General features: G+C 40.2%; 1 protein-coding gene across 1 annotated transcript in view; it reads right to left on the bottom strand.

Moving 5' to 3' along the window:
• Positions 1 to 20,360, bottom strand: part of TM9SF2 (transmembrane 9 superfamily member 2) — a 51,038-nt gene extending 30,678 nt beyond the window's left edge. The window contains exons 1-3 of the mRNA XM_043891844.1: positions 20,007 to 20,360; positions 4,024 to 4,091; positions 2,231 to 2,324 (exon numbers count right to left, since the gene is read on the bottom strand). Of these exons, the coding sequence (XP_043747779.1) occupies positions 2,231 to 2,324; positions 4,024 to 4,091; positions 20,007 to 20,171 (327 nt within the window). The 5' untranslated portion in view covers positions 20,172 to 20,360. The remainder of the gene's footprint in view (positions 1 to 2,230; positions 2,325 to 4,023; positions 4,092 to 20,006) is intronic.
• Positions 20,361 to 21,197: the final 837 nt, after the last annotated feature.

Here is a 21,197-nt window from a genome sequence, read left to right as displayed (position 1 = left end):
AGGACTCTGCTTTTGCTGCTTTTTTCACCGTCCCCGGGTAGTCACAGGGTTCACTCCCTTAACTTGCTTCAAGTCTTCTGTTCAAATGTCACATTATCAGGTGAGACTTTCTCTGGCCTATTTAAAACTGCAAATTCTCCATCCACCTTCTTCCTTGATTCATCTTCAACAGTTCTTTCATCAGCAACAGACATGCTATGTATTTCAGCAATTCATTTTGTTTCCTTCTCCCCATCAGAACACAATATCTACAAGGACAGAGATTTCTGTCTTGTTCACACCTACCACAGTGCCCAGCATGTGAAAGGCATCAGCAGTTGTGTTAACTGAGTGAATAAGAGTGGTTAGATGTGAGACTTTCTGATCCTATGATAGGGAGTTCCAGCTTCACCTAATGCATACAATGTCCTGCACTGTTTCTTCCTGACCTCAACAGAAGTCGTAGATAAAAGACGGCAAAGCAGTTTGAGGTTTGTTCTGTTGCCGGTTGTTACCATTGCTCTTACTACAGATCTAAAATAAGGCAAAATTCTTTGAAAATAAAAGATAAACAATCAACACTGAAAAATATGGCAATACATTTATGGTTGGCTTGGGGGTAAAATAGCTGATATTTTTAGTCTATGTTTCTGTTAACCTATGCCTTGATCTTAAGAAATGCCTGCTCTGTCTCTTTAAGAAAAAATTTGTTTTAGTACAAATCTTGATCCTAAAAAATTCTAGAAAACTCATAGAAAATGTTAGGTGCATATTCTTTCTCCATTTTAAAATGCTCCTTCTGTTCTATTTTACCTCAACTCCTAGGACAAAATTAAACCTGAAAAGCAATTAGGCCTAAAAGAAGGATTTTTTGCATAAGCAAGGCACAGTCTTTATATACAAAGAAATGAACCCTGAGTAGAATCCTACTAAAGAAGTAATTTGCCTTTAAAATCTGCACCAAAGGGAACAAAACTCCTCTGTGGATCTGAATATTCTACTGTTTACTGTCAAGAGACACCCGCTGCCCTTCAAGTTCACTGACGGTGTTACTTCCTGATGCTCTTCCCGCCTTCCATCATTTCCCAAGGTCAAGGCATATAAACAGAAAGATGGGGCTGGAGACTAAGGAAGGATTTTCGGGCAGTTATACAATTTATATAAAACCACTCTCTGCTACAAAAAGAATGCGACAATTTCCAAAGTAGTCTCAACATACCACAGCAGGGAAATGTTACACAGTTAGTACACTTGCCCTATTCACTATCGCTCATGTCCATATATTTTGAGTTCCTTCTCTCCCAGTGACTTCATCTCATCAGGCCTTCAAATCTGTCTGAAAATTTTTTAAATTTCTGGCATCTTTACAGTAGAAAATCTCAAAATATTTTAAGATGACAGTGCAGAACAGTATTTTAAAACATAAATACACACATTTAATTCTATTTATATGTGCTTGCAAAAATGGAAAATTTCAGGAAAGGTTAATAAGAAACTGTGATGTAGAACAGGGCAAAAGAGAGAAGAGAAACTTTTCATTTTATATTCTTTGTACCATTTAGCTTTGTATATGGTGATATATTATTATTATAAATGAGTTTAATTCTTCTAAAAGAGCTCCATTATTCTTTGTGCAGCAGGAGACCAGATATATATACAAAATGAACCAGGGACTGTGAATTCAGAATGATAACAGGCTTAAAAGATAATAGATTTAAAGGGCAGACTAATTCTGGATGATGAAGAACATATACTGAAAAAGAGTATCTTATATTGTCCTTACAGCTTGGTTTAACTGAAGTCCTAAAAATGCATCAAAGATGTACTTCAAATATACTTTCACTGGTCAAAATAGAACAGTTCGCTTCCGCACAAGCCAATGGGAAAGCTGCAGCAGTGCTCTAAGTGCGAACAGGGAAAATCTAGGGATACTGTTCCCAAAGAGGAGGAGGGGAGTACGGAGAATCGTGCCTGGAAGCAGGGTTCTGGATCCCTCTGCAATGTGAGCGAGGGGGTCTGAGCACTCATCATTGACAACATTGACTGCAGGCAAGTTCCTTAGGACAAACTTACTCATGACATATTGTGAAAGGGGAAGGATCTTTCTAAACTGTGACTTTAAGAAGTTATTTCTGGATGCAAAAGAGAAATGAATTCCTTCTTAGCTAAGTTACCACAGGCCTTTCTTTCTCTAAGGTGGGGAGGGGGAAAGATGCAACTAAATGACGTTTATATAACACTGTATACAAACCTTATATGGTGATGGTTCAATTCTTTCCCCAAATAATACCTGACCCAGATTTTCAGATGGCCGTTTTCCTTCTGATGCTTGGCAAAAATCAAATCTGCAGACAAGAATATTTAAGGTTTTAAGCAAAAAAGGAAGCAATGAGATACCAAACCCCTAGCCAACCTAGAGGACAGATTAGGTACTATCACTCCAGCAGCTCTAGCAGATGAATAAGAAATATATTCCTACTCCAAGTTCCATGTACCACATCTCCTCAAAACAAAACAAAACTCAGAAAATTATGCTTTATAACACTTCTATTTTCAAATACTTTTATTAAGATATAAATTATAGAATTTTAAAAATGGACACAGTATAATTTATTATTATTAATTCCAATGATAAAATTATTTACATCCTATTCTTCAGGGGAATTCTGCATAACTTATCTCCCTTTGTTATCTTTCTAATCCAGATATTCACTTAATGACCTTTCAAGAGTGTCAAATTTACATTTACATGTGTCAAATTTATCTGTCTCATCCTGATATGACAGCCAACATGAAAAGCATGGCCAGACAGACCCTCTGAGAAAACAGTCGTGCAGAAGCCATGACCAGTCAGCTACAAGCTTTTCTCTATAACTTCCTGATATTACTAATCAGATCTGTTTGAACACTACAGCCAAATTTCAGTCCTGCTATAGAACATTAAAGGGCAGTACTGTGTTCACTACGGTTGAGACCAGCACAATGACTACAGACTAGTTAGAGCCGTAAGAGGAAGATGAATCTTGAGTGATAAAAACTAGAGCTAGAAGTCCCCTAATGAAGATTTTCCATCTACTGGATTTAAGAGATCCACTGAGTTTTCCCAAGAATATTCACAAAGATTTAAGGACAGGGACTTGTTTACTTAACAAAAACTAGAAAAAAGTCTCCAACAGTTACATAAATTATGGTCCATTCACTCATGAACTCTGTATCCTCCTCTTATACATGTTTAAGAATACGGATTCTCATAGGATCGTCTTAAATTTTTTGTGTATTTTTCTACAGTAAACTTTTTCAAAACTTAGATAATACATAAATTTAGAACCCAACGAAAATTTAGAAACTGTATTTTACACCCAATATGGTATATACAGTGCTCAAATTTAAAAAAGTATATTTATGCAGAATTTTTTATAATATCAAAAATGGAAATAATGAAATGTTCATAAAGAATTAATGAAACAAAGCATAAATAGATGCCACATGATCTCTAAAAAGGGATAATAAACAGCTACTAAAAAGACTTAGGCAGCTGTGTATTAACATAGAAAAGTTGTCCACAAAAGATTCAGTGAGAAAAACAAGCTGCAAATAAAATACATAAACCTACTTTATTTAAAACAAAAATGTGGTTAGATACATTAGAATATGCAGAGAAAAAAATGCAGGGGGCAGACAACAAAGCAGTTTTTTCTGGGGACTGATTATGTGGGACACAAGGATTTTGTTTAAAACTATGTGGGTTTTTTAATAATCAAAAAAATTAAAGAAAACAAAATGGCTATTTGTCCAATCAGGTAAAAAAGGAAATCCATGGTCCATAGTTTTAGCTGCTGTTGCAAAGTAACACCAAGAGATTACATCCATGTTTTAAACCTACCTTAGAAATAAAGAATACCCCCTTTAAAAATGTTTTCAGGCCCTGTACATTTTTAAAATGTGTGTGAACTTACCACTAACTGTGGAGAAAGTAAAGTTCTAAATGCACAAAATCCTGATGAATCACAAAATTTCGTATGAAAACCAAGCCGAGAAACTTACGCCGTATATTCATAAGGAAGAACAGATTCCACAGAGTCAAGCCTGTTCACGAACAATTCTATTTCAGCCTGAAAATGAGAAAATAATAAGAATATAAGCAACTGGAGACCAAAACTTAGGTCATGCCTAGAACTGAAAAGGAATTTGACTTTTGAAAAGTGAAATTTTATGATATCCAACTCACTTTAAATAAAGAGTTCTCTTATAAATCCATGCACTGAGTAGATTTATATGCATTTAAATTACAACAAAATAATTCTGAGCGCCGAAGAACTGATGCTTTTGAACTGTGGTGTTGGAGAAGACTCTTGAGAGCCCCTTGGACTGCAAGGGGATCAAACCAGTCAATCCTAAAGAAAATCAGTCCTGAATATTCATTGGACGGACTGATGCTGAAGCTCCAATACTTTGGCCACCTGATGCGAAGCACTGCCTTACTGGACAAGACCCTGATGCTGGGAAAGACTGAAGGTAGGAGAAGGGGACGACAGAGGATGAGACGGCTGGATGGCATCACCGACTCGATGGACATGAGTTTGAGTAAAACTCCGGGACAGGGAGGCCTGGTGTGCTGCGATTCATGGGGTCGCAAAGAGTCGGACACGACTGAGTGACTGAACTGAACTGAAGAAATATTTTGAAAATAAACTTGACAGGACTTTGATTGTTGTGTGTGCGTGTGTGTGTGTGTCAGAGAGAGAGTAAAGGTAAGAGTTTAAAGATGTCTTGAGTTTAAAGACGAGAGACGAATTACTTGTCCAAGTTTCTGATCTGGACAAGTCAAAGAAAAAAGGACACCAGAAGAGGATTAGGTTTGGGGGAAGAGATCATGAGTTTGCCTTTAGATATGTTTTGTTTGAAATGCCTTCGAGATATCTAAGTGTAGGAGGATAAACAGTCATGGCATTTATTTTTAAAAATCTGGAGATATGAATTTGAGACACATTTGTAACTAAGCTGAGATACTAGTAAACTTGGGTCAAAAAATTGCAAAAGCTATATATAACACCTGTGGCTCTTTGAAATGTGAAGTGGTTACAGCCTTTTGAAAAGCAAAATATTAATACATAAAATCTTCCACCCACCAATCCTACTTAGGAGAACTTACCCCCTAGAAATAAAATCATCCATGCCCAAGAGACCATATATCAGAATGTGTATTGCAGACTTGTCCACTAAAACTAGAAACATATCAGAGTATGCCTATTGATAAAAAATTAGCTATTAAACATCATCGGACTATTAAAGAAATAAAAAGAAATGCCAGGTAGGTAAGAAATTTACAGAACAACTGTCCTAGAAATACAATCTCATGCTCTTAAGCAGACAGCAGACGGACAACAACAACATGGTTTAGCTTTGGAGGACAGCTTTGATCAATTTGAGAATGCTAACTACAAAGGTAGTAACAGAGAAGAAATTTATGAAGACCAAATCAAGTTCAACAACAGGGCAGAGAGAGCAAAGCTGAATGAACTTCCTAGGAAGCCTGGGCTAACTTAAAGCCATGCCTGCCTACTGAAGCTCCCCAAAATTCTCCAAGGCATATCTGAAGTTCCCTAGAACCCCATGAACCCTTCTCCCAATAGTGGCTCACTGCTACTCAAGACAGAATTCTTTAGTTGAAAATGTCAGTAAGTAATCTGTGCCCTGAAGTACTTTGGGTGCTAATCAAAAACAAACAAACAGGAGCTGTCTACCTGTACTTCATAGGGTCCGATCACCATGGCGGCCTCTGAACTCTGACCATAAGGCTCCCCGCAAGTGCATGAAGCCACATCTCCCACTCTGACCTCAGTCACTAGTGCAGTCAGCAGTCCTCTACACCTGTCAGAACCTCAAAGGTGAGACAAGATGTTCAGTGTGCAAAAACTAACAGTACTCTATCACTGGAAAAACACCAGAACGGTGGGCAGGAGCAGACCTCTGGGGTCTCTTTGCCTGGGTTCAAGTTCCAGGCTCCACTATTTATCCTTGGTTAAATTATTTAACATCTCAGTTTCCTCATGGGTGCTTCAGTTTCTTTATCTTCCAAGTGGGGATAATAGTTATTTATCTCAGAGAGGTATAAGGATTATACCTCGGCCTCCGTACACGGTACTGAAACAGCAGCACATAACCCCCTAAAACCATACTCAAATAAAATGACAACTCAATGGCAACACTGTCTCAAACACAAAAAGTTTAACTGTCTCCTTGTATAAAATTCTCAAGACTGTACCACTGCTCATTTTGGCTAAGAAGACAATTAGGGCATGATATTTAACCTTACAGATTGTTTGAGTAATTATCACAAATATTTGTAACTGTTTTGAAGGCAAAATTCCCAGGTGACAGCCTACTCTGCCAAAATAATTTTCACTAATTATAAGGAGGTCAACACTGCTATGAAGATACACCAGAATCCAAGCACTATACTTAATATATTATCTTATGAAAAACAAAAGCTCCTAAAAAGTTAATCCAGTTCACATCTTTACATTTCTTTCCAGGAAGGAATGTAGCTACTATATTCTACACAACTATTTTTTAATATTTATTTTTATTTATTTGTTTGTACTGGTTCTTCATTGTGGTATGTGGGACCCAAGTCCCTGGCCAGGGACTGAACCCGGGCCCCCGGCATCGGGAATGCGGCGTCTTTGCCACTCAACCACCAGGGAAGTCCCTCTACACAACTTTTTATATTTTGAGTCTCAAAATCCACAGAGCCACATTTTCACCACAGAAGCTAGCTTCCTTGTGCTATGATTAAGTACACTCCTTACTCTCGACCTTGTTCAGTACAAAGTGATTAAAAACACAGACTCTGAAGCCAGGCTGCCTGGGTTTAAATCCCGACTCTTGACATTTACTAGCTATGTGATCCTGGACAAGTCGTTTCACTTCCCAGGGCCCTGGTTTTTTCATTTGTAGAATGGAGGTAATAATAATCTCTGCTGCAAGTGGTTTCTGAGAAGATTCAAAAACAGAGCCTGTCACAGAGTACTATGTAAGTATTATTATACAGCAATGTCCAAGAGACTTTAAGCAATGATGAAAACAGCCTTATCCGCACTGTCAAATTTACTAGCTACCAGTCACACGAGACCATCGGTTACTTGAAATGTGGTCAGTGCAGCTGAAGATCTGAATTTAAATTTGTATTTAATTTTACATTTAAGAGGTTACAGGAGACTAATGGCTGCTATACAGGACAGCATAGTAATGGGAAAAAAAAATAAAATGTTGCTTAGTACCCTTTATATAGCCTTTTCAAACACTTCATATTTTACTTCAGTCATTACAAACTTTTCTTTACCTGGAAAAATAACTCAAATGTTAGTCTATCCCAGAGGTTGGCAAATCTTTTCCCCCAAAGAGCCAGAGAGTAAATATTTTAGTCTTCTCTGGACAAACAGTCTCTGCGATCGTAGTGCAAAAGCAGCCACAAACATTACGGAAGTGAATTAGCCTGGCTGCAGTCCAGTAAAACTATTCACGGGCACTGAAATGTGATTTTCATGTAATTTTCACTCATCTCTAAATGATACTCTTTTTAAAAATTTTTTCTAATCGCTTGAAAATGTAAAAAGTCCATTCTTAGATCAGGACCCTACAAAACAGACAGCACGCTGGACAGGACTCCTGAAGTTCATCCCGGAGCTCTGTCTGCTAGGTAGTTCTCAACGTTCTCTCAATTCCCACCTTTGGAAACCCAAAACAGGGCAAACGGTTCAGAGATCTGAGGCCATTAAAAAAAAATGAGGACACTGTTGAAGAGCATATAAATTTAGAGGAAAAGTTTCTTCCATTTCACCTAATGGATGAAGCAAGATATTTTCCTAGTCTGTGGTGTACTCTCTGAAGTTTCATGGTACATCTCTTGGCTGTAGGATTGCAAGACTGAAGGAAAACCCTATTCTCATTTTCTGACTTCTCTCATCTCTCCTTTGAGTCTTAATCTTTCAAAACGGAAAGGTCTTAATCTTCTGAATTTCCTATCTCCTTGATCATGCTAGCTGCTTTTCACAGGACCTTGCCCTACTCTCTTATCTTTCTTGAAAGGTGTACCATTGAGAATTACAGGCAGAATTCAAGATACAGACATCAAAGTTTCACATATGTATAGGATGACATTGTTAATTTTCATTAGCCTTTCTGGCCAAAAGCATAAATTCTTCAATGACACTCTTCATCTCTTTTTTATGTTTTATAACTGATAATTTAGATCTCATCACCTCAAAGATATACTTTTTAACTCTTTTCCTTCAAATATACTTTCTTATCTTACCCATGACCAAATTTACTACTCTTTGTTTCACATAACTTTAAGAGAGCTTCTGGAAGCATATTCCCAGTGGCTTTTTATTACTACAAGAGCTTAATATTACTAGTAAATTAAAACATTTCACATCTTTCTTTTTGCTAAATTTAATATCCAAATTAGCCTCAGATACTTCTGGAAGTGTGTCTCCACTTTTACCATTCCCCATGGTTTATTCTCCAAGCCAGGCTTCAACAATACATGAACCGTGAACTTCCAGATAGTCAAGCCGGATTTAGAAAAGGCAGAGGAACCAGAGATCAAATTGCCAACACCCGTTGGATCAACGAAAAAGCAAGAGAGTTCCAGAAAAACATCTATTTCTGCTTTACTGACTATGCCAAAGCCTTTGACCATGTGGGTCACATCAAACTGTGGAAAATTATTAAAGAGATGGGAATACCAGACCACCTGATCTGCCTCTTGAGAAATATGTAGGTCAGGAAGCACCAGTTAGAACTGGACATGGAACAACAGACTGGTTCCAAATCGAGAAAGGAGTAAGTCAAGGTTGCATGTTGTCACTCTGCTTATTTAACTCATATGCAGAGTACATCAAGAGAAATGCTGAGCTGGATGAAGCACACGCTGGAATCAAGATTGCCAAGAGAAATGTCAATAATCTCAGATATGCAGATGACACCACCCTTATAGCAGAAAGCGAAGAAGAACTAGAGTCTCTTGATGAAAGTGAAAGAAGAGAGTGAAAAAGTTGGCTTAAAACTCAACATTCAGAAAACTAAGATCATGGCATCTGGTCCCATCACTTCATGGCTAGATGGGTAAACAGTGGAAACAGTGACAGACTTTTTTCTCTTGGGCTCCAAAAGCATTGCAGATGGTGATTGCAGCCATGAAATTAAGACGCTTACTCCTTGGAAGGAAAGTTATGACCAACCTAGACAGCATATTAAAAAGCAGAGACATTACTTTGCCAACAAAGGTCCCTTTAGTCAAAGCTATGGTTTTTCCAGTAGTCCCGTACGGATGTGAGAGTTGGATTATAAAGAAAGCTGAGTGCTGAAGAATCGATGCTTTTGAACCGTGGTGTTGGAGAAGACTCTTGTGAGTCCCTTGGACTGCAAGAAGATCCAACCAGTCTATCCTAAAGGAAATCAGTCCTGAATATTCATTGGAAGGACTGATGCTGAAGCTCAAAATCCAATACTTTGGCCACCTGATGTGAAGAACTGACTCATCTGAAAAGACTGATACTGGGAAAGATCGAAGGCAGGAGGAGAAGGGGATGACAGAGGATGAGATGGTTGGATGGCATTACCGATTCAATGGACATGAGTTTGAGTAAGCTGGACGAACAGGGAGGCCTGGCGTGCTGCAGTCCATGGGTTGCAAAGAATCGGACACAACTGAGCTGAACTGAACTGAACTGATGGTTTACTCCCTACTTCACTCGCCTTTAGGAAACCCACAACACTTTAAATTCCAGTTTAACCTTTTAAAAAAACTATCTTGTCACAAATTTAGAAATCAAATTCACTGGCTTCCTCTACTTTAAGTCTCTGAATCAAACTCTAGAAGTCAGGAAAATTTCTCTTCTAGACATCCTGCCAGTCTTGTGATTATAAAACTTAGCATCATTTAAACTGATTATTACCACACTTACTGCATTTCAGGCTAGAGTCCAAAGACTCACACACTCTCCCTTGCTATTTTCTTAGTTGTACATTACTAGTTTTTATCCATCTAACATTTGGCATTTTGTCTAGTATCAACATCCCATTAAATTTACCTATCAATTTTTCCTGATCTGTTAAAGTAGCTTTGAATTCTACTCCTAATAACAAAAATGTTAACATCACCTAAGAAACATATTTCATTCTTGGTTTGTGATTTATAAGGATGTCTACAATTTGTGGAGGGCTGTCCACACAATTTTCCAAAACAGCAAAAAAAAAAAAAAAAAATCCTTCCCACAAATCTTTCACCTAAAAACAAAAATTAACACACGACATACAAACAGAGAACAAGACTTCAGTTTGGGAGGGAGAATAGGGCTAGAGTTCTGGGCTCGTTTCCAATCCTCGGTCTACCGTTAACAAACACGTGCTTATGGGCCAGTAATTTTGAACGTGAAGAATGAATGATGTAATAACAAAAAAGAAAACAATACAGGTTCATAGTTGTCACACAATAACTAGTAAGTTAAATGTCTAACTGGGGGTTCTGGTGGCTCAGCGGCAAAGAACTAGCTTGCCAATTCAAGAGACAGGGGTTCAATCCCTGGGTGAGGAAGATCCCCTGGAGAAGGGAATGGCAACCCACTCCAGTATTCTTGCCTGGGAAATCCCATGGACAGTAGGCTAGAGTCCACGGGGTCACAAAAGAGTTGGACACGACTTAATGACTAAACTATAACAATAAATGCTTAACTATAAGCTAAAGATAGCTATTATTATCTATTATTTAAGAGAAACTGGACCTTCTTCAATTTGAATACCTATCAGTGTAAGGATAACCTTGAGGGTTTCTGGGAGAGGCTGTCCCATCTCCCTCTCATTAAAGGATACTAAGGACAGTGGCTTCTCATTTACTGTTTATGCCTATTCATTACTCCCTTCTTGGCTATTAGTCTAGGGAAGGGGAAGGTAATAATTATCAAGCACAACTCTCATAATAACCTTATGACCTAGGGATTACTTGTTCTACTTTAATACAAAGAAAAAGGTTCAAAAACTGGACTGCCGAAAAGCAAGTAAACTGAACTGCTGCTACCACTTTTAATTTCTGCTGCTCTCAGTCCTCCACTTTTCTCCTTCTGACACTTTTCCACAATTACTTTTTTTTTCCCCACAATTACTTTTATAGGAAAGTTGGTCCATCATAGATATCACCACTAAATTATGGACCCTTCCCTGTCATCTGGTAAACTAATCAAAACACACCTTGGATATTCAGTTCATCTTGGCTATTTCTGCCACAGTTTCATTCATTCTCCCTTTTTTAAGTTGTGAGATTTTGAAAATTTAAGACATCTCATTTACAACATACTAAGGGGACTTCCCTTGTAGTCCGGTGGTTAAGACCATGGCAGGGGGTGAAAGTTCAATCCCTGGTGGAGGAATTAAGATCCCACATGCTCTGGGCATGACAAAAGAATTTTTTTTAATTTAAAAAATAAAAAAATAAAGCATGATAAGAACTGTAAATTAAAATTAATGAGACCTTTTCACACAGAATATAGCAACTTACAATATATTTGTAAATATGCTACATTTATAACATTCTATTTTAAATATTGACTGCTACAATCAAAAAGAATCTCAAAAGTATTATAAGTATCATAAAAATAGTATTACTAGATCTTCATAATACGACAGTAGGATAAATGTTAAAAATCGCAAGAAAGGAGAAAGGAAGTTAAGACTGCTAGTGAGCGTACGTGGTTTCATGAAGGGCAAAAGTACACTACAGACATGACATTTGTCTCTAAAAAATGTTAAGTGCACACACAGATACAACAAATAGAAGAAAATTTAAACAGACACTGGTTCTAGCGGGCTAAGCAGTGGATATACTGATCATTATTCTTTCAGCTCTTGAATTCTGAAAATTGCTGCAGTTAAAAGTTGGAAAAAGAAAAGGCTTTAAAGATAAGAGTGGACTTCAGTCATATTATCAAGTGACAGAAGCCAAATGAAAGCAATATGAAATAAAGACGAAAGAGTAAAATTTAGCATGGAAACATGTCAGAAGCAGGAAAGATGACTTCAAAAGAAGTAATAAATAGGGGGAAATACTAAAATTTGCAATGTATGTGAAAACCGAAGAATACTTAAAACGACAAATCCTGAAAAACCATGAGAAATTCATTCACTCAACACATTTATTCAAAGCCCATAATGTCCTGTATTAGACACTGTGAATGCTATAATAATATAAAACACATAAATGCTTTGCCTTTTAAAGAATTTATAATCCAGGTGAGGAAGAGAGGGCATTCATTGAAGGAAGTAAAAGAAAAAAGTGACAAAGCTATTTATGTGTTCTGGGGGTAGCTACTAGGAGTTAGTTTTCTAAATCTATGGGATCTAGTTTGTTTTTTTATTAAAATGGCAATTGCTATAAGAGAGCTTACTTGATTAACTTTAAGGTCATTTTCCATTCTAAACATCTTTATTTCGCATCCATATGTTAATTAAGTGCATCTCCATCTGGAAATTTGCCTTAGAGACCGCCAACTCCAAAATCTGACATGACTCTGAAGAGTCTTAAGGTTACTTTCAACATCCCCACTTTCAGACTGTCTCAAGATGAGTTCTTATGAGCATGAAAAGTTGTGACAACGTAAGAAAGGTACAGGGTAATCCTAGGCGAGACTGTAAATCCTAAAGCAAGACATAGACAAAACAAGACCGATTAAAACATCACCCTAAGAAATCTTTTATGAAAATATTTTTATAGAGTTCTATCGTCCCCCTTCTAAATCCTTCTCCTCCCAAACGTACAATTTTATTTCTAGTCCCCATCAGCCCATTCCGCTTCTGACCCCAACTCGGGTCACAACTGCTGCTGCTAAGTCGCTTCAGTCGTGTCCAACTCTGTGCGACCCTATGGACAGCAGCCCACCTAGAGAATCCCGTGGCTCCTCTGTTCACGGGATTCTCTAGGCAAGAATACTGGAGTGGGCTGTCATTTCCTTCTCCTTGGTCACAACTACACCCTACTTTATGGCTTCAAGGCACACCTTGCTGTAGGACCGCATTTCCAATTTCCTAGTTCCTTTGTTTTGATTCTGCTTTTACAACTGCCATCACATATGTCCCATCTTATACCTACTATTGTTTTTCAAGGTAGAGAGAAATCTCAGGGAAGAAATTTGACTTTGGGGACTTCCCTGGTGGTCCAGTGGTTAAGAATCTGCCTGCCACTGGAGGGGATACAGGTTCGATCCCTGGTCCGGGAAGATTCCACATGCCATGGAGCAATGAAGCCTGTGGGCCACAACTACCGAGCCCGCTTTGCCCTAGAGCCTGTGCTCCGCAAGAGAAGCCCATGCACAGCAATTTATAGAGAGTAGGCTCTGCTTGCCACACTAGAGAAAGCCTGAACGCAGCAATGAAGACTCAGCACGGCCAAAAAACCAAAAAAGTCACTTTGTACAATGACCAATATAAATGACTAGTCACAAAAAGATCTGAGATACCAAGTGTGTGTGCACGCCCCCTAAGTCATTTCTGACTCTTGTGACCCCATGGACTATAGCCCTCCAGGCTCCTCTGTCCATGGGATTTCCCTGGCAAGAATATTGGAGTGCGTTGCCATTTCCTTTGCCAGGGGATCTTCCTGACCCAGGGATCAAACTCCTGGCTCTTGCATCTCCTTCATCAGCAGGCAGTTCTTTACCAGCCGAGCCAGTGGGGAAAGCCAAGGTATAGCCATAGCTATGGAAGCTTCAACTACTTTAATAATGGAGAAGTCCACAGTAGGAAAACGTCTAAAGAAGGAAAACCTTAACGCGGATGTAATTTAAAAATCCCAACAGACATGCTGGAACTCACAAATGCTGAGTTACCTCACCAACGGGGCCCAGAAGCTGCTCTCCTAGATCCTAAGGAGGTTCTTCTGCTCCCCCATCAAAAAATAAAATTTTAACTTTAGACTGTATCAAAGGAAGGAAGAGACATAAATGTGACTGGTTAAAATTTGATTACATAGGTGAAGAGCTTTTCGTTATTAAGTGCAGCAACTGTGCAGGTCCAGGATCACAAGCAGTCGGGCACCTGCAGGGTGGGGCCGCGGAAGAGGCGTCTGCTCGGCCGACGGGAAGAGCCCAGGCTGCGGACTCACAGCTCCTGGAGCCGCACCTTCCGTTCGTCCTGACTGGAGGGCACTGCCTCCTACCCAGCCTTCAGGGTCCCCATCTAAAAACCACAGGACTGTTCTGAGGATCAACTAAGGTTAATACATACCTGGCACATACAAAGTATACAGACTGCAGTCTCTATCACTGTTATTAGCAAAGGGCACTAAATGGAATGAAAGGTGAGAGTAAGAAGAACTCTCTTAGAGAAAAATACATTCACAAATTTCTTACAAAGCTTTTCATAGATACTTAGTTAATTTTCATGGCAACAAAGAATGGCCTCATAGAGCTCAGATACATGGGAGCTACAATTAACTACAGTACAACACGGGCTAAGAAGACATGGCGATAGTAAACTGCAATGGAAAGTCAAAGTAGGGGTTTCGGGAACTGGGCTCTGAGGCTGAAAGAGCACAGACCAGTTTCTAGAACTTACGTGTGTCTGCATGTGCAGCACATGGCTGCGGTTTTCAGATGTTCAAGAACACACCTCTTACAGGGCTTCCTTCTATGGAGAGCCAGACAGTAGGACCATATTTTATCTATATCAATCATGCTTGCTTTCCTAATCCTAGCTCTCACATCCACTATAATGAACAACCACAGCTTTAAAATAATTTTATGCAAAAAAAAAAAAAAGGAGTTTCCCTCGTGGCTCAGACAGTAAAGAATCTGCCTGCAATGAGGGAGATGCGGGAGCAGTTTCTCTTTAAATTTTCCAAAGCTCCAAACTGTCTCTATGGTCAAGTTAAAACAAGTAAATGAATGTTCATTCTTGTATCTGTTCAGAGCAACATTTAGAACTGTTTTCTTAAATTTGACTAATTCTAAAATAAAATGCAACTGCTCCCAAAATAACAGACACAGAATTTATTAAAAGCTTCTAAAAATAACTACCAAGAAAGGAAATTTAAAAGTGAGGTTCTGATTTTTAATTAAAAAAGTTGTTAAACTAATTCAATTTAAACTTTTTTTCTTAACCACTAGGGGGTACATTTGGTCATTTCCCCTTACTAGACAGGAAAGAAAATCTTAAATCTTTCATCTAAGACAGGAAAGAAAATCTTAATCTTTCATCTAAGAACATTATCTATAAATCAAACAGTAAAAAAGTGACAGACGTTTTCTAGAGTTTATTCATATTCACAAGCCATTAAATAATTGCTTGAAAGTTAAAGGCAGCAAGGGTGAACTGCTCACTGCTGCTGCTAAGTCACTTCAGTCGTGTCCAACTCTGAGCGACCCCATAGACGGCAGCCCACCAGGCTCCCCTGTCCCTGGGATTCTCCAGGCAAGAACACTGGAGTGGGTTGCCATTTCCTTCTCCAATGCATGAAAGTGAAAAGTGAAAGTGAAATCGCTCAGTTGTGTCCAACTCTTAGGATGGACTGCAGCTTACCAGGCTCCTCCGTCCATGGGATTTTCCAGGCAAGAGTACTGGAGTGGGGTGCCATTGCCTTCTCCAGAACTGCTTACTAATCTTCAGCTATTAGCCATTAGAATGCCACTCAGTACACTTAAGACTCAGTTTAAAGCTAACTGCACATTTTACCCTGTGAAGATCTATTCACTCTTGACCAGGACTTATTCTACTTATTGTAGTCAACACATTATCCCCTGAGTTTAAGAAAGTAAAATGCTAGAGGAAAGGAATACCATGGTTTAATTCTTTAATACTGTGGCTTCAAAAACTAATAAAATAAGAGAAAAAAAAGAGAAACGTCAATAGCAGCAAAAGTAATGCAGCACTAAAAAAATGTTTTGGGTACCATGACAAAGCTATTAAATTTATAAACAAAACTATAAAATTCTACAGAGACAGAGGGAGTCATTTAGCTCATGACAGTCCTCCCAGGTGGTGTCAGTGGTGAACAACCCGCCTACCAATGCAGGAGACAGAGATACAGGCTTGATTCCTGGATCAGGAAGCTCCCCTGGAGGAGGGGGTGGCAACCCATTCCAGTATGATTGCCTGGAGAATCCCAAGGACAGAGCCCATGGGGTCCAAAAGAGTAGGACATGGCTGAAGCAACTTAGCATGCATGCAGGCACTGTAAATCAAATCTATCTTCCTTGGAAAAAACCTGGAGATATTAAATAGGGCTATAAAATTGTTTCTTGCCTTTGATCAAGTAAGTTGTGAATACGCAAGTAATTCCTGCTAAATACATCCTAGCAATGTTACTTATAGTAGAGAAAAATCAGGACCAATTGAAATGCCCTGTAAGCAAGAAACTAAACCATAGTATACTAACACAATGAAATACTATATATTCAATAGAAACCTCATGAAAACGTGCACCAAGTTGATGTTCAAATGTATATGTAACGATAGCAAGCTAAAAAAAAACACACACACACATACAAAGCCACAGAACACAGTCATACCATTTATAAAGGTAAATGAATATCATAAATCAGAAGCTAGAAGAATATGAATAGGCTTTAATGTTCACTGGATTCCTGATTCTATGCCAATAAAGTGAACATAAAATAATTTTGAGAGGAGAAAATAACTGAATCCTCAGGGTTCTTTTGACTGTCTCTCAGTATACATAGTGAGCTAGATACAGGACATGGACTTCACAGCTTATGTAAAGACTATACTCCATAAATTACACTTATGCTCAAGATAAACTTGATTCATCTCTACACCTATGAATATTGTATAATACTGCAACAATGATAAATATTGTACTTTCTCTCTAGTGAAGGCAAAATATCCTTCAAGGGGAATATATAATAAACAGTCTGTATTGGCTCAGCCAGTAAAGAATCTGTCTACAATGCAGGAGACCCAGGTTCAATCCCTGGGTCAGGAAGATCCCCTGGAGAAGAAAATGGCAATCCACTCCAGGATTCTTGCCTGGGAAATCCCATGGGCAGAGAAGCCTGGTGGGCTACAGTCCATGGGGTCACAAAAGAGTTGGGACACAACTTAGTGACTAAACCATGACCACCATATAACAGGCATATATGATAATCTCTATTTTACAGATGGGAAAAAAACTGATGGAAATAGTTATCAATGACCTGCCCAGTTCATCCAACTCCTGATTTCCTAACCTAAAATCACTGCAGATGGTGATTGTAGCCATGAAATTAAAGGACGCTTACTCCTTGGAAGGAAAGTTATGACCAACCTAGACAGCACATTAAAAAGCAGAGACATTACTTTGTCAACGAAGGTCCATCTAGTCAAGGCTGTGGTTTTTCCAGTGGTCATGTATGGATATGAGAGTTGGACTATAAAGAAGGCTGAGCGCCGAAGAATTGATGCTTTTGAACTGTGGTGTTGGAGAAGACTCTTGAGAGTCCCTTGGACTGCAAGGAGATCCAACCAGTCCATCCTAAAGGAGATCAGTCCTGGGTGTTCGTTGGAAGGACTGATTTTGAAGCTGAAACTCCAATACTTTGGCCACCTGATGCAAAGAGCTGACTCATTTGAAAAGACCCTGATGCTGGGAAAGATTGAGGGCAGGTGAAGAAGCGGACGACAGAGGATGAGATGGTTGGATGGCATCACCAACTCAATGGACATGGGTTGGGTGGACTTTGGGAGTTGGTGACGGACAGGGAGGTCTGGTGTGCTGTGGTTCATAGGGTCGCAAAGAGCCGGGCACGACTGAGCAACTGAACTGAACTGAATGGCATCTTCTGGAAATAATCATTTATAATAATTATTATAATATTTATATATTTATAATTTTAATGTATTTTAATATATTTATAATTATTATAATTATTTATAATTATTCCCATTTCACAATTCCAGTTCCAATTTTAAAAATAAGTTCTTTCCATTTTTCTGACTGTATACAGAAGACTGTCTTCCTTAACAAACATGGAATGATGAGAAAAAATTATTAATTCCCTGATTGATGTAATGAAAGTTTAGACTGTTTATTGTTTGTCTCCTTTGAGAGGCAAAGAGAAGAAATGTTAAAGTATACTTTAAATTCCCTAAACCAATTAGTCAAATTCTAGGGAAAAACTGCTAAAAGTACATCTTTGTACTGGTCTGAGATTTGCTACCACTGACCAAGATGTGAATGCATTTGGCCACACAGAAGAAATCCAAACATCTCAGAAATCAAACATGATCTGTCCTGCCTGTTTTATCCCTACATCTGTGAGAATGAAAACACCAAAAAGGACTCCCTGAAATTAATCAAGAATTTACTATTTTAAAAGTTTACAAAGTAGCTACCTAAAGGACCTGTTGAGGAAACAAAATTACCTAACTAGAAGAACACCTGTAAATTTCACTCATACTCATATCTGAAGTCCATCTCAAATGTCACTTCCTCTCTGCAGCTTTCCCTGAAGACTCCAATCCACAGATGTTTCCTCGTTTGTGTTTTAGAGCACTTTGGACATACATCTTTTATAACATCACATTTTGATAATCTGTCATAAGCTTATGACCTTTGAGTTTCCTGAGAGACAGGAATATTTTTGTCTCTAACGGCTCGAGTTATACAATACACAATTGCTGTTAAGTTTAAAGACCAAACACTAAGTTTTAAAGGCTGGTTACTAAAATATTTAATGGAAAAACTAGTGTGCTTGTGGGACTAGCTCTCTCTTCCGCTTGGAAGCACTATTTTTTTTTTTTTTTCAGTCAGAACTCTCTGAGTGAAAGCGCCTTGCACTGCAAGGTACCAGAGTTACAGCACTGAAGCGCTGTTAACCTGCGTGAAACTTAAAGATCTTTAGACATTTTTAGAGATCCAATTTTTTAAACAGAAACTGTAAAATGCCATGAAAAATTTAACAGCTTCTTTAGTGCCCTAAAATAAGCTCAAAATTCACAACTATAGTAAAGCTAGTAGTAATAAAATTAACACCAGCTTAAAAAATTCAAACTTAGTAAATAAACCTATTTATAGATTGTAAAAGTCTGCTGAACGACTATTTGAATTGTTAAAATTATTAACGGTTCAAAGACTTTTCTCGCGCCCCAAAGGGTAAGTTTTAGCCATCTAAAATAATTGCGTAGGTATACTGTCCTGCCCTACTCCGAATAACCCCAAAGCAGGTTACTTCCGTCTCTTTTACAAAGTAGTTAAAACTGAAAAGCCTTGGGTTTAAGGTCGTTAAGAGATCACAAAGTTTTCAAGGTCTGTCCTAGGAAGAAAACGTCGCCTGCTCCTTTTAAGTGTTCAAAACCGTCTTAGAGAAACTAAACAGTGGGATCTTATACACATATTTTTGCATACTAAAAACTTTTTAACACTTAAACGGTTAAGACATGAACGGTCTCAGCCATCAGAGCAACTCTTTATTAAATGCAAGTCACACGGTTCTGGGTGTAACAACCCCACAAATAAGGAAGCGACTCATAATCGTGAGGTTAAAAATACACCCCCAAGTCCTAGAAAGCACAAGTCCTCATAACCGACCAGGGTTCCAGAAAAGTAGAAAACTGAGGAAGCCATGAGATGAAAAAGTTCCTGCAAGACCTGGCGGGGGCCCCTTCCTTGGCGCTGTGAAGCGAACACACCCTCTCACCCGCGGAGCGCTCGCCGACCCGCACGCAGCTCACCGCCGCGCGCAGCACACCGCCCCCAGTTATTACACACACACACACACACGCACACACACCTGCTCGCTCGACCTGGCCCCGTCGGGCCTGAGGCGCGCCGAGGCCCACCGAGTCCTTCACAAACCTACCCCCGCCGCTCACCGAGGCCGTTCTGGAGCCGCCTCCGACCCACGGCCCCGCGCTTCTGAGAAGGGGGACACGGATCGCCCAACTCCCGCCCCACGGCGGCTACGCCCCCTTCCCCTCGGACCCCAGTTCCTCCCAGGGCAGGGTGAGGGGAGTGTTGTCCGCCGGGCCGCGCCCACCTTGCACTCGTCGCTCTTCTTCTCTTCCTCGCAGAAGTTGACAGGCGCCAGGCCGGGCAGGTAGAAAGCGGCGCCCCGACGCGGGCCCGGGGCCGCCCCCAGCAGGAGCAGCGGCAGCAGCAACCACCACCGAGGGGGACACGGCGCCGGCAGCCTCGCGCTCATGACGGCTGTTTCGGGGAAAGGGAGGCCGAGCCGCGGGGTGGAAGAGAGGGAAGGAGGGACGGGGGGAGGCTCGGAGACGACGAGCAGGCCGCCCGAGCTGAGGGAGGCCGGCCCCGCGACGGAGAGTTCCGGTGGCGCTAGGAGACGCCGCGGGTTCCGCAACAGAAACCGACCCGGACCTCGACGGCGCATGCGCGAGGCCGCCCGCACATGCTCCGTGCGAGCGGCCGCGAGCGCCCCGGGGAGTTTCCGGGAGGGAGCGGCGAGGAAATCCACTTTCCATGTTTTCGGCGGGCCGGCTGGGGCTGTTGCTACGAGAGAGGTTCCAGCGCCCGCATTCCGATTCCAAATTCCGATCCGGAGCCCCCTTGGGGCGTCGGGGAGCGTGTCTCACTTGCCCAGCGCCCCAGGCTTGCTGCCTTGCCCTATTTTCCCACTGTTTTCTTCACCTCAGTGCCTGAAGCACACCAACCCCCATTACGGACTTGGAATGTTACACAAAGTACTTGCTGATGAAGGCTGAGTTGGCGGAGGGAAGGAGAAGTTTGGGAGACGGTTAGGCGCAGGATGAGGAAGAAAAGGGGGGAGAAACCAGCCCCCAATCTTAAAGTATCTACTCAGAGGTGTTTGCAGGGCCCGGTTCCCAATGTTGGATGCAGTGGCTCCTTGCGTGGGACAATTTGTTTGTTGCATAGTGTTTGCATAGACTAAATAAGACTCCCTTTAAGGGTGAGTGGAAATGAGGTGGGGAGGAACATGGGACTAGGGAAGTAGGGGAAGATGAGATTGACATTTCTTTACAAAAGAAGACATGGGCCTACTCTATAGAGCCCAGTGAGAAATGTAGTTCATGCAAAATAGAAATCTGGTATGATCATACTTGAGCAAATTTGTCACTTTCCCTATTGAAGCGACGCGCTGCCTGTCACGACGTACTTTTGTGTGTGTGTGTGGTACATTGTTCCAGGAGAAACTTGCTTTTGGTGACAAGGGGAAACACAACATGGAAGTTTTAAGTTTTATTCA

Source organism: Cervus elaphus, chromosome 30 (genome assembly GCF_910594005.1).
Source record: "Cervus elaphus chromosome 30, mCerEla1.1, whole genome shotgun sequence".
NCBI classification, from domain to species: Eukaryota; Metazoa; Chordata; class Mammalia; order Artiodactyla; family Cervidae; genus Cervus; species Cervus elaphus.
This window is presented reverse-complemented; position numbering and strand designations above follow the sequence as displayed.